Source organism: Thermochaetoides thermophila (assembly GCF_000221225.1).
Source record: "Thermochaetoides thermophila DSM 1495 unplaced genomic scaffold scf7180000011821, whole genome shotgun sequence".
NCBI lineage: Eukaryota > Fungi > Ascomycota > Sordariomycetes > Sordariales > Chaetomiaceae > Thermochaetoides > Thermochaetoides thermophila.
Window position 1 is genome coordinate 628085 of NW_006383037.1, and position 13283 is coordinate 641367.

General features: G+C 53.9%; 6 protein-coding genes across 6 annotated transcripts; 3 read left to right on the forward strand and 3 right to left on the reverse strand.

Annotated features, from left to right (window-relative positions):
* Nucleotides 1-106: 106 nt before the first annotated feature.
* CTHT_0060780 (putative nuclear movement protein) lies at nucleotides 107-968 on the reverse strand (the record flags this gene model as incomplete). Its single annotated transcript, XM_006696331.1, has 3 exons — nucleotides 107-460; nucleotides 539-741; nucleotides 887-968. The coding sequence occupies 3 exons, from the start codon at nucleotides 966-968 to the stop codon at nucleotides 107-109; spliced, it is 639 nt and encodes a 212-aa protein (XP_006696394.1).
* Nucleotides 969-1483: 515 nt separating this feature from the next.
* On the forward strand, nucleotides 1484-2575 carry CTHT_0060790 (uncharacterized protein; the record flags this gene model as incomplete). The annotated part of the gene is made up of 1 exon (XM_006696332.1): nucleotides 1484-2575. The coding sequence occupies one exon, from the start codon at nucleotides 1484-1486 to the stop codon at nucleotides 2573-2575; it is 1092 nt and encodes a 363-aa protein (XP_006696395.1).
* A 704-nt stretch (nucleotides 2576-3279) lies between these two features.
* CTHT_0060800 (putative clathrin binding protein) lies at nucleotides 3280-5464 on the reverse strand (the record flags this gene model as incomplete). The annotated part of the gene is made up of 4 exons (XM_006696333.1): nucleotides 3280-4625; nucleotides 4680-4982; nucleotides 5058-5295; nucleotides 5417-5464. 4 exons carry the CDS (start codon nucleotides 5462-5464, stop codon nucleotides 3280-3282), a joined length of 1935 nt encoding a protein of 644 aa, XP_006696396.1.
* Nucleotides 5465-6779: 1315 nt separating this feature from the next.
* On the forward strand, nucleotides 6780-9522 carry CTHT_0060810 (aspartyl-tRNA synthetase-like protein; the record flags this gene model as incomplete). The annotated part of the gene is made up of 5 exons (XM_006696334.1): nucleotides 6780-6789; nucleotides 7385-8118; nucleotides 8180-8326; nucleotides 8384-8512; nucleotides 8560-9522. 5 exons carry the CDS (start codon nucleotides 6780-6782, stop codon nucleotides 9520-9522), a joined length of 1983 nt encoding a protein of 660 aa, XP_006696397.1.
* Nucleotides 9523-10369: 847 nt separating this feature from the next.
* CTHT_0060820 (uncharacterized protein) lies at nucleotides 10370-11569 on the reverse strand (the record flags this gene model as incomplete). Its single annotated transcript, XM_006696335.1, has 2 exons — nucleotides 10370-11384; nucleotides 11484-11569. 2 exons carry the CDS (start codon nucleotides 11567-11569, stop codon nucleotides 10370-10372), a joined length of 1101 nt encoding a protein of 366 aa, XP_006696398.1.
* A 1085-nt stretch (nucleotides 11570-12654) lies between these two features.
* CTHT_0060830 (uncharacterized protein) lies at nucleotides 12655-13143 on the forward strand (the record flags this gene model as incomplete). The annotated part of the gene is made up of 3 exons (XM_006696336.1): nucleotides 12655-12667; nucleotides 12781-12912; nucleotides 12983-13143. The coding sequence occupies 3 exons, from the start codon at nucleotides 12655-12657 to the stop codon at nucleotides 13141-13143; spliced, it is 306 nt and encodes a 101-aa protein (XP_006696399.1).
* Between the last annotated feature and the right edge of the window lie 140 nt (nucleotides 13144-13283).

The window sequence follows — 13283 nt, forward strand, 5'->3', positions numbered from 1 at the left end:
CTCCCGACGCCGCAGATCTATACAACAAACCGGAAACAACCCTGGATGACAAAAGAAACCCTCCCCCCTTTTTTATTATTCATGTTCCCCCAGCCCGGACCTCAACTCAGTTGATCTTAGCCTTGCTGAAGTCCATCTCAGGGTGCTGCTCCTGGAACTTCTTCAAAATCTCCATCTTCTTCTGCTCGTCGCTCGTCGGCAGCCCCAACTCCTTCTGCCGCTGGTCGTACATCATCTTCTCCACCATCGACCGCGTCTCGCCGTCCAGGTCAGACAGCTTGCTTGTCTCGGGCACGATCTTAGTCACGTCGATTTTTGGAGCTTCCGTCACCACGTGCGCCCACCACTCCATCTTGTTGACTTTGTCGAGATGGATCTCGATGAATTTTTGATCGCCCTTGGCAGAGGAGGTCAGGGTCCAGGTAGACTCGTCGACGCGGATTGCGTGGGGGAGGTCGCCCTACTATGCATTAGCCATATCAACCCAGACTAAAAGGTTTTTTTTTTTGGGGGGGGGGGGTTTAAGGGGGATATGTACCTTAAGAATCGGCTCCTGCCCCTTGATACCCGCGGAAATGTAGTTCCGCTTCAGCTCGACGACGACATCCCGGCCCTTGATGTTGCCCGGCACCGGGATGCTGACGTCCAGGTCGCCGATGGTCTGTGTCCATTTGTAGGGGAGAGCTTCTTGCTCCTGTCTCTCCTTTTCGCGCGCGGCGGCCTCTTCTTCGGGGGTTGGCTCTAGGGTGAGTTAGCGCTAGATTTGTGCTGTTGCCGTAGATTTGGCATATGTAGCGTTGTGGTTCTTGGTGGGGAGGACTGAAGAGTCGTGTCCAAGACGGCGACTCATACAGTTTGTCCCCCTATTTTGGTCGAAAGCGCATACCTTTAGGATCCATGCCGAATGCCTCCTTGTAGCTGCGTCTCTTGCCTAGTGTTTGCTGTGATGACTCCTCAGCGGCGGACATTTGCGCGGGCGTGTATGTTTCTTACGTTCAAGCTTTCGGCGCAGACCTCTTTGCGCAGTGAATGTCTCAGCTTCGCGTTTTCTGACCAGCTGGAACGCTGTCCTTCTGCTCTGGAACTCGATGGAAGGCAAGCTCACCAGATGGAATCTCGGTGGGGCAGCCCTCTGCGCTCGACAGTTTCGCTGAGGTTCCCCTCCACCTCTGCCCCGCAGCCCAAGGCACAAGCCACTACCGCCCCACAAACTTCCAGCCGCTTGACAGGGATGTAGTCTTGGCTTAGCTCAGTGTCTTGACTTCAAGGTTGCACTTGGCATCGACCTTGAACTCTGACATCGTTTGTTCTTCACCACAAGCAGCTGTACAACCATAAGGCAAAACTTCGCTGACTCCCGTGTCGCTCACTCACAAAAATCTCCCATAGCCTTCGGAAACACAACGCCATCCAGCGTACTTGTCTCCGAACCTAGCCACAACCAACCACCATCCCCATCCTCAATCCCACCACAACCATCACGATGTCCCGGCCCCCAGGCTTCTCTAGCGGCGGCGGCCTGCCGTCCCTTTCCTCCGACGATATGTGCCCCGTCTGCAAAACCATACGCTACCTCAACAAAGACATGGAATTCCTCATCAACCCCGAATGCTACCACTCGATGTGCGTGAACTGCGTGAACCGACTCTTCAATGACGGACCCAACCAATGTCCCTACGCAGGCTGCCACAAAACTCTCCGCCGCAAAGGTTTCCGCTCCGCCTTCTTCAGCGATCTCTCCGTGGAGCGTGAGGTCGACATCCGGCGGCGAGTCGCAGCCGTCTTCAACCAGCAGGAAGACGACTTCGAGACGTTACGGGACTATAACGATTACCTGCAGATGGTGGAGGATCTGACGTTTGATTTAGTCTGGGGGAGTGAAGCGAAGAGGCGCGAGGCGGAGGCAACGCTTATGCGCTGGGAGGCGGAGCATCGGGCCGAGATCGAGCGCAATAGGAAAGCCGGTCGCGAGGCCGACGAGCTGCATCGGCGGCGGTTACAAGCTGAGCGTGAAGCAGCGCGCCAGCGCCGCCTGGATGCCCTCCGCGAAGCGGAAGAAGAACGTCGCGACCGTGCAAGAAGTCGCGAAGCGGAGCTCGACGCCCTGGCCCAAGCCGGCACGCAGCAAGCAACCGACGGCACAGCACAGCAAAGAGTCCAGCTCAAGAAGCGTGGGCAGGCAGCGAACCGTGCCGTGGACGCAGCCGTTGCTGCTGCTGCCACCGCAGGCGATGTAGGGAAGTTATCGATCCGGGGCCTCAAGGAGAAGAAGAAGGCTCCCGTGGCGGAGGGCCCATACGATCCGTTCGGCGGGATGGAATTCGTTCCGAGCCGGTATCGTGTTCGCGAGGAGCTGAATCATCCTTCGTTGGACAAGTACCGGATCGATCAGCAGCATATTACGGGCGGGTACAGTTTCTTAGACTACATTTCAAGGGCGATGTTCGAGGCGTTTGCGGGATTGGCGGTGTTTATTGAGGATGAGAAGGAGGCGGGTATTGGGTTGTCTGCGGGAGAGGTGGCGGGAATGAGTGCTGGGATGGCGGCCGTGGGGGACAAGATGGAGCTTGACTGAGGCTCTGTTGGGATACGATTGTTGATGTTTGTCTCGAATGGTCTATAGAAATTACTGGGCATTGTTATATCCTCGAGCATAGGACGGCGTTGGAGGGTAAAAAGGGAGAGTCGGTATAGGGACCACGTAATAAGGATACCAATCCTCAGATCTCGGTACCAATGATCATAAAGGTTGCTTGACCAACACAAGCTTGTACCGATATGTGGAAATCAACTCAATTCACGATCTGCCATAAAACAGTAAATTCCCATACAGTAGTATCACTCTTTACCATCACCCGACACCCATACCATACACTTCACATATCAATCACAATAATCACATGACGGAGCCCTCAGACAGACAGCCAGACAGCATTAGAGTCCCGACCAGACTCACATGACCGCCACTAAAGGAAAATATCTTGACCCGGAAACCCGGAAGATGCCATGGAGACAATAAACCGACATAGCAAACCCTATGTGAAACGCCGCGCTAGATGCTCAAGTGGGGGAAAAAAAAAGACCTGCCAAAGTAACAAGATACTGACCAGAATTGGAAAGTTCCCATCCCATCCACCTTTAACTGGAATGCCTTAATTTTGTATTACCTATCTTCACAGTTCCCCCCTCCCCCCCTCAAAAAAAGAAAAGGTTGACAATCAAGAGGATGTTTGTTTCCTACCCACAGCAACCGACTCAACCCCCCCGGAAACTATAAGCTCACTGCTGCCAGGGCGTCTGAGCCGCCGGTCTAGGGAACACAGGAATCGTCTCAAGCTGATCCAGTCCGCCACCGATCGGCTGCTGGCTATGCTGCCAGCCCAGACCAGTAGTATGGTTGACAAAGGCGCCCTGTCGGAAGGGGTTGGTGCTGCCAGTGGGTTGAGAAAGGATGCCGCCTGCTGTGACAGGCCGTTGCTGCACATGCTGCTGTTGTTGAGCTTGTTGGGTGGCTTGGGAACCCGTGAAGTTCTTCGCGAAGGGGTTCGTGCTGCCTGTAGGAAGAGGCTGCTGCATGGGAGCAGCTGTGGTGGTTGTAGTTTGCTGGAAGGGTGAGCTCGAGACGGGAGTGGTAAAGGGCTGAGTTGAGGTCTGGGGGGAAGTGCGGGCGAAGGGGTTGGTGGATGGGCTGGTCGTCGGCCGTTGCTGGTTCACTGAGGCAGGAGTAGAGGTGAAGGGCGATCCGGTCTGCTGGGCCATAAGCATCGATTGACGGAATGGGTTCGTGCTCTGCGGTGCTTGCAGGCCAGTCTGGAAGGTGGGTGCTGTTGTTGTCGGGACGGTGGTTTGAGTCTGGAAGGTGGCCATAGAGTCCTGGGGGATAGGAGCCAAAGTTGTCGGCTGGAAGGCAGCCTGCGGTTGAGCCTGGGCCGTGAAACCACCGAAACCAGCACCTGTAAACGACGGGTTGAGCTGCTGAGGGGTTTGCTGGGGCATAGAGAATGGTGTCTGAGCCTGCTGTTGGAGGCCAATGCCGGTCTGGAATCCTGTGGGCTGAGCCATGAAAGCATTCGGCTGAACCTGAGCCACTTGAGCCACTGGTTGAGTTTGGAATGGCGTAGGCCCCCAAGGAGACATGCCCATAGACATCTGGACCTGCGGTTGCGGTTGCGGTTGCGGTTGCGGTTGTGTCTGCACGGGCTGCGCTTGGACGACCATCGTCGTCTGGTTCTGTTCGATAGACTCGAAAAAATCGATGAGGTCGGCGTCTGGTCCCTTGCTAGCCTCAGGTTTGGAGGTGGAGTCGGATGACTGAGTGGCAGTCGATTTGGTGTTTGTGCTAGAGGAAGTCTTCGCCTTGGACGAGAGCCCCTTCTTCTTCGCCTCCTGCTCGGCGAGGTACTGCCTCCTGTGGATCTCGAAGTCGGGGTCTCTCAGATACTCCTCAAGCTGGCGCCCCAAGTTGACGGGAGCATGCTTCAGCTTGGGCACCTCGACCCGGGTGTGGTGCTCATATTGCCTGGCAACGCTGAGATACTGCACAACATAGTCCGTCTGTTTCGCAAAGGTGCGGTAGATCTCCAATGCCCTTTCGGCATCCGGCTTGGACAGCTCGAAGAAGTGTCCTAAGGCGAGATCAGTAAATGGGAGTAGCGGACTTCGGGAGTATCATTTCATACCAAGGATATTGATCAGCCCCTGATTGAGAGCCTGGAAGAGAGCTAGAAGGTCCAAGACCAACAATCGGAAGACAGTGATGGTAATCTCGTTTTCGGGCTCATTGTCCATGACATCGCACTTGAGCAGGGCTGTGACTTGGTTCTGGACAATCTCTGTCTCGCGCAGCAAGCCCTTCTCCACAGGGAGCTTCTCCAGGCGCGGCTCCCTCATGCGCACCCAGTCGATCTTGGTTTCGCGGAATGCTCGCGCGCGTTCCGAGAGGTAGTTGGCATAGTGGCGAATGTTACGGCCTTGAGTTTGCGCTGTTTACGAGAATCGCAAAGTCAGCCACGACCAGCCCATAAGTGACGAGTATATCAAGGGCAATTGTCACTAACCATCGGAGAAAACGCTCACGGCAAGCAGGTTGCGGTGTTTTGCAAGGTAGGCCAGGGTCACGTCCGGCGAGCCCTCCCTGATCATCAAGTGGACCGTAATCAAACTCTTGAAGACGACCGTCCATGCCGAATCGCGGAGCCGGTACTGCAGCGCACGAAACACCTCTCCCACGCCTGCCTCGCCGGAGTGTGTTGCGACGAGAATGTGCTCGATGTACTTGGTCTTCGGGGGCGCCAACTGCACGAACCGAGGCGTCAGCAACAATTGTCCCTCATTTGTCTCCGGCGCTACTTGGCCGGCAAGCATACTGGAACAGAGAGCAATGCCTGCGCTGCGCAGGCAGGAGGAGAGCACAAACCTTGATCTTGGTCGCACCCTTGACCGACTTTTCAAATGAGCTCGCCATGGTTACGGCGCTGTGGAAACAATGGGCCGGAACGACGGCCGCGCGAAAGTTATAGTCGTGATTTGGAGTTGGGAGGTGGTAGGGTTGGGCGGTTGGGTGCCAGAATCACGGGCTCGAGACGGGCTGGGAGTGGTGAGGATGGAGGGATGCTGGACAGCCGACAAGCTGCGTCTCCTGCTGCGACCTGCGGCGGCCTGATCAGGGCAGGGCACGGATGTGTGTCGCTCCGCGAGGGGCCTGGGCTGTGCAGGCTGTCTAGTGATGGCGTAACAACACTGTGTGTACTTGTCTGACCTCTTAACCTAGATAAGCACACACGTTTGTCATTCAGAAAGTGCCGTGTGCGTGTTTGGCTGCCTGTGTTCTGTCTGGCAGCGGGGGGGGGGAACAGCGGGCAGATGTTGAAGCCAGCGGGTGCTCGGTGCGCGCGCTGTTTCCTGTGACAAGGCAAGCGGACAGCAGCCCTGAAGTCAGGGAAAGTCGGGTGCTTGGGAGTTTCCCGTTGCTGGACAAGGGTCCCCAACTGGCGCTAAAACAGCCCTGACCATCAAAGGAAACGGCACGACGGGGGACGGCAGCCCTGCAACGGGCGGATGAACGGTCTTGGCAGAGCAGGTCTCAATGAACACAGGCCAAGGAGAATCCAGATAATTGGGCTCAAATCATCAATCCAGTGCAGCAATGGAGGCCTTGCTGGGTAATCACATTTGCGCAGCGCACCTGTAAGATCGCGCAGATCAAAAACACAGTCGATGGCGGCGCAGACCAATCGATTCTACGAAACTGCATCACGGGAAGCATTGCTCGCTGCTCAATTGACACCTCACACGTGTGTGTTGCGACGAGTGTATCCGAGACATGGGAAGGATGCTGAGATCTAAATGAATCAAGCCGTCTATTTATAGGCTATATTGCAACGCTGTATGTGGTAAAGTAGGAAAATCATATACGATATCGATAAGGGACCCATTGCGCCTGACCTGTCTAACCTCGAGTCCAAAAAAAAAAAGTGGTGAAAATGATGGATCGAGGGTAGGAATCCAACTACAAAGGGGACACAACGCCTGAATAATCACGCTGCAGACGACCACTTGGCCTGCTACAGGACCCTCCATTCGAAAGTCAATCAGAGTTGCCACTTCGCGTCCGTGGAGTAACAAGGTCGGTGTGCCGAACGCTTATTTCATTCTCCCAACCCTTTGTCACAACCAAACCACTTAAGCCCCGTGGGGGGAGAGTTTGGAAGCTCCAAAAGGCGGAATCTCCATCATAATGGACACTCTGGCTTTCATCACCTGTTGAATTGTTAGACACAATGCTCATCGGTTCGTGCGCGGGTATATGGTAGGTACTCACTTTGCTTTGAATGAGAGGGATGGAGAAAAAGGAGGAAAAAGTTCAAAATCTTGACTGCAACAGTTTTTATCAGTGGGTGCGACCACAAACGGTGGACCCACAAAATTCATCTCGGGCCAAACATTGGCCGAGAATAAAGTGGGGCACAAGCAGGGGTAATAGTTCGACTGGAGCGACAGAGAGAACATCAGAATGTGCTGGCGAGTGCAGTATCCTATTTCTTGATGAAACTCATTTCCTCGATAACCCCTTCGACATCCGATATAAGACGGGATGACGCTGTTGCGGGCTGTCCTGCAGCGTCTTGGTAATCCCGCTCAGCGGGAATTGCCCTACTGCAGACGCAAACTTTGTCCACAGATCTCGCGCATCGCAAGTTTAAACAGCTCATGTCTCCGACTTACGCACAGTGCAGCTTCTACATCAAGCAGTTCTAACACTGTGAACAATGATGTCCAACGCCAGAGGATAGGCCGTGAGCTGAGGGAAGAGTGGTCGAGATACAGTAGGCACTGCTCCGTAAATATTCTGTCCCAAAGTTAGTCCATGCTCACCAAGGCACAGATCAGTTCCCCAGAGCTTCCAAGGCGGCAGACTTTGTCGAGGGGCAACAAGTCACCGTCCATGGCTTCCTCTCGGGTAAGAGAGTGAAGGGGTCAGCACTGGCCTTTGCGGACATCCAAATTGATGGAGGCCCAAAGATCCAGATTGTCTCAACTTTCAAGAAGCAGAACAGCCCGGCTCATGCAGCTCATACTGCTCTGCGTTCTATCCCCCTTCACAGCCCAGTGTCCGTGACCGGGACAGTAGCCAAGTTATATGGCACCCCTTCTCCGGCCGAGTCGTCGTCGACAGCTCCTGGGAGCTTTCCTGACGGTGTCTCCCGGATCGATATCGATCTAGAGTCTATTCAACCCTTGAATGTGTTCCCTAAGGACATTATTGTCTCCAAGGATGTCCAGTTCCCCCCGACTGCCCGCCATCTCCAAATTCGCTTCTCCGACCCCCTGCGTTCTCGTCTTCTCGCTCGGCCCAAGATGGCTTTGCAATTGCGCCAGTCGCTTGACCGTCTGGGCTTCACCGAAGTCGAGACTCCCGTCCTGTTCAAGTCGACGCCTGAAGGCGCTCGAGAGTTCCTGGTGCCGACAAGACGCGCCGGCTTCGCATATGCCCTGCCCCAGAGTCCCCAGCAGTACAAGCAGATGCTCATGGCTAGCGGTATCCGGGGCTACTACCAGTTTGCTCGTTGCTTCCGGGACGAGGATCTGCGTGCCGACAGGCAACCAGAGTTCACACAAGTACGGAAGCCCAGTTTTAGGCGCTTAGCCCGGGTGGAGTGAGATGCTGACTGTTTCTTAGCTGGATCTGGAGATATCCTTTGCCACTGGAGAAGATGTTATACGCACTGTTGAGTCCATTGTCTCCGACCTGACGCAGTCCCTGACGACAAATTTCACTCATGTGAAGAAGGGGGACGAGGTGTATCTCGCTCCGAAGAGGGTTCAGGTATGGCAGACTCCAGCAACACCGCCAAGGTGGCAAGTTACCTTACCGTTCTTTTAGGAACCTGCAGAGGCGGAGGGGCTGGACATCCAACCATGCTACACAAAGCCCCCGTTCCCTCGTATCACGTACGAGGAAGCTATGACAAGGTTCGGTATCGACAAGCCCGACGCGCGGATTCCGTTCGAGGTATGTTCCTCCAAAATGCCTGTTGATGAGCAAGCTGACCTCTCTAGATCCATCGGCTCGACCATATTCTTCCCAAGTCTTTTGTCTCCATGATTACCGATCTTGAGAACCCTGTTGTCGAGGGTTTCAGGTTCCGCCCCCAACAAGAAGACCTTCCAGAGTCAGGTCCTTCGGCCGCCATGTTTGACGAGATCATGAAGAACCTTCCTCCTGCCCTGGAGAAGAACCCCGATGGTGCTCCAGTTGCCCTTGTGATCGACTCCAGGAAGCCCCTGCGCGGCCTATCCCCTCTTGGTTTCGAGGGGGTAGCGGCTTTAGAGAGTGGCGAGCCTGGCCTGGAGGAGTTTGCTGACTTGGAAGATGGCGACGTTCTTGTCTTCCAAGCCCGCGAGAACAAGCCCTTCCAGGGCGGCTCAACTGCCCTGGGTACATTCCGTACCCTGGTCTACCAGCAGGCTGTGTCGAAGGGCCTTCTTCCCCGTGACTTGAGCTTCCGGTTCCTCTGGGTCGTCAACTTCCCCATGTTCACCCCTGACAACGATACCGATCCGGGCCAAGGCGGCTCGGCAGGCTTCTCGGCTACCCATCACCCTTTCACCGCGCCCCTGACCGACGCGGATGTCGAACTGCTGGCCACCGACCCCCTAAAGGCCAGAGCAGATCACTACGACCTGGTGGTCAACGGCGTCGAGCTGGGCGGCGGCAGTCGCCGTATCCACGTCGCCAAGATGCAGGAGTACATCATGAGGGAGATTCTGAAGATGACTGACCAGGGTGTCGCTCAGTTCTCTCACCTTCTTGAGGCACTGCGTGCCGGCTGTCCTCCTCATGCAGGCTTTGCCCTGGGCTTCGACCGTCTCGTCGCAGTGCTCACCTACACTGACTCCGTCCGCGACGTCATTGCCTTCCCCAAGTCGATGAAGGGCGAGGATCTGACTGTCAAAAGCCCAAGCAAAATCACGAAGGAGCAGCTTGAGACATATCACCTTGCCTTTGCTGGCAAGAAGTGAACCGTTAGCTGCAGGATATGCTCCATGTCGCTACATGTATCAACGTCTGTACTATTTGTTTGGTATGGAATCACCACTTTAATGGGTTAAAAGGTCTGACTACGCCTCATCATGTACAAATATTCACGGTAGATACGATAGGACAGGATAGAGGAGTCAGGAAGGTCAACATGGATGCGTTCACTCATCTGAAATACTGACACACGTGCTTACACACATACCTATACAAATGCATACACAGACGAACTGGGCAAAGGGGCTCGAGTTTAAGAAATATCTTTTTTTCTGATGGTCGGTGACCCTCGTTGTGATCACCTACCCTATATTGCTTGACAAAAAGCAAACAAGCATGGGTTACCCACCCGCCCTCCCCTCCAATGCTTGTCGCAAAGTCTTTTTTTTTTTTTTGTTTAGCCGAGGTTCAGTGACCCTCGTTGTAGTCACAGACCTTGTTTTGCTTTGTTTTGCTGTTAAATATAAAAGAAAAGACCCAAGCAAGTATGGGTTACCCACCCGCCCACCTCTCATGCTTGCCGCCTGAAGGGCCTCTAACATTGGAGTATCCCCATGGAGCCGTCCTTCCCCCCTGAGACAGGCTGGCAGACAAGACCACAAAGCCCAGCAAAGCACGGTTACCCACCCGCCCAACCCCATACCTGCTTGGTCGAGATACCCCGAGATGTTGAGAGCCCCTTCAAGCCCCGTAATCTATCCCAGAGTTTCCCTGTTTGCATGCAAAAATCCCAATCCTCCGCTATCTAACCGAAACTTTCTACCTATCTACATATCCATCTATCTATATCTATTTATATACATATCTGTTGATAAGAATTGAGTGTGTGCGAGTTCAGAGCGGTCTCCGGCGATGACGCCAGCGACGCCACCAAGCAAACAGCCGGATGTGAACGGCAAGGGGCCCGTGGGGGAATCCGAAGACCATCATCGCGTGGAACATGACCAGTAGCCGGTCGTAGGTAGCACAGATGGGCGCCGCATTCACGTGGACCCGGGCCGGATTGTCATCGTCGTCGTTCGGGTTATTATTGTTGGGACCTGCAGGCCAAGGACCGGGCCTGCCGTTGTTGTTCGCGTTTTGGTTGCCCGGATCGTTGGCACCCGGGTTGAAGTTTCCATTGCCAGGGCCGGCGTTGTTGTCGAAGTCACCCGGGCCGCCATCGTTATCGTCGAAGTCAGGGTTGAACGGGGCTACCCAAGGAGGGGGCGCGTTGGGGTTCCCGTTGTTGGCGTTAGTCCCGGGGTTGTTTCCGGGGTTGTTGGCAGGATTATTGTTGCCCTGGTTGCCATTCTGGCTGTTCGGAGGGGGGTTGCGCTTGTTGAGTGTCGTCACGAGCTTGCGGGGAATGTCGACGACCTTGGGGGCGTAGAATTCCTGGATGTGGTCGACATGGGTGGGATTCTGAGGTAAAATGCCAAGGCACCTCATCTGGTCCACGGACAGAGACTCGGAGTTGTCTCCATGCTGCCACGTTCCATCACGCTGAAGAGGCTTGCACTTCGCAGCCTCAAAACGCTGGGCGCGCTTGAGCTTTCGGAAGCGGGTCTTGATGCGGACGCCCTCTGCACTACGCTGCCACTGTTTGGAGACGTCTCCGGCCTTCTTCTCGGCGTTGTCGATAAACTTTTCGCCCTTTTTCGCCCCATTTTTGACGGCTTTGGTTTTCTTGCGTTCTCCCTTGCGGGCTTTGTCTTCAAGGAAGTCGCCTGCGCCAACGGCGTCATCCTTCGCATTTTCAACTGCCTTGTGCCAGTCTGAGGCACGTTGCAGGAGGATACGTCCGCGCTCATTGGGCAGGACAGCCGCTCTGTCCTTGTCACGGCGGGCCTCGCAGGCCTTTTCGTTCCTACACTGAGTTAGGAGTGGGGTAAGTCATTTCGAGAGGTGAGCCGGTAAAGTTGGGAATGGCAGCGGCTCGCGAGGAGAGAAAAGGAGGATGACATACTTGATGGCCATCAACGCGTGAGCGTTAATGACAGTGAAGATAAAGATGATAACCGCAGGAAGAAAAAAGACAAGGATAGGACGCATCTTGGGTGTGTGAGTGTTCTCGAATGCTGAGTGCTTAGCGTATGTTGAGTGTTTGAGTTTGTGTTTGAGTTGTTTGTAGGCATTATCCCTATCCCTATTTATCAGGGACTTCTCGATTAGCAGAAAGTTCACAATCAGCCAGGATTGATTTGATCCAGACACTAGAATCACGGAGCAGTGGGCAATTAGTGTGAAAACTACAGCTCGATTCGTTTATTTTTTTTCTTAATGCTCTGCTTTTGAAGTGTCGCCCCATTTGCAAGCTGGATCATTGCTTCAGATGCAGTATTTTTGCTCCCCTGACACGGCGCTGCTTCCGGGGAAATGGGATGAGATCCCTAGGTCGAAACCAAAAATATCCCTGTTGCCAGGGGCGACAGTGATCCTATCATCTGAAAATTGGACTTTGTCCCATCAAAGCTCCCTTCTCTCAGAAAATAATGCAGCTCTCTGAATAACTTTGCAGGGATAAAAATAGGGACCAAAAAGAGACCTTTGATCCCCGATCTGTATATCACGTCTACATCACGTCTATGCGTTGTGTAAACACAACACGTGCAACATCAAGCATTGGATCATCTGCTGTTCACATGGCAACGGGGGTGACGTTTAAGAGATTTCATGTCATGATACCATAGTACGAAGTTTTGATAGTGGTAATTGAGAGTTGACTGTTGGGAGAAGAGGATGATTAGTTGAATCTACCTAAGTGCCGTCCACCGGGAATTACATATTGTGATGGCATCAACTACACATCTTCACGAGTGAACACCGAATTGGAAGCCGCTATCTTTGGACAACTATTTCATCAATCGTGACGCTGTACGAGATGTATTTTGCATGGCAATGTACAGATTCACGCATGAACTCTGGGAGTGATGGGGATCGTCCGTAAGGATGATCATGGGAAGGAAGGATGATAGAGACTCCTTACATGCACCGACTGGCTGACATTTGTCTCTAAAGTCGACTATATTGAAGTTTGTCCGGGATAACGACAATATAGAAATTTAAGAGCACTATCTGGCTATTTTTTCATCATTTTTTTTTTGAAAAAACGAAGTAAACACACACAAACGAAAGCCATGCATCGCGAAAGTAAGGAACCTCTCCTCATAGCCTAATCCCTTTCCCGACTTCCTTGATCAAAGGGCCGAACCCGAACGCTAACAACCCAATCCAAGCTCAGTCTGCTAACGCCCATTGTCCAGACGCCGTGCTTGACTTGGCAGAACTCCGCGGTCCTCCCCTCCCTGAGAACGAGTGGTGGGAGAGCGAGTCCGACGCAGAGTTGGCCGACCTCGTCCTGGTGGCCCAGCCCTCCGACACATCCGCTCCTCGCCGTAAGACCAACCAACCTGAGTATTGCAAACACACATCCTGTGACAAAACTTCGTTAACCATGAGGGACAGATGAAGACGAAGACAACGACAGCGGAGAGTACGACGAGCCATGCGCGCCGGTCCTTCCACCCTCGCGTTGGACCGACAAACTCACGTTCTGGGTGATCATCGTCGTCGGTGTCTCGATGGCGATTCTCAAAAAGTCAGTCGACTACGCGATCGTGTTTTAGGCATCAACTAGCCTCATCACCTGTGAACCCATCCCTTTTCCCTTTAAATTTTGGTGAGCATGCCCCTTCTTTCTCGACTTCTCCTGTCCTCTGGAGCTCCACAATGGAGGAGCAGGAGGCAGGGGCTGTTCAGGGCTCCA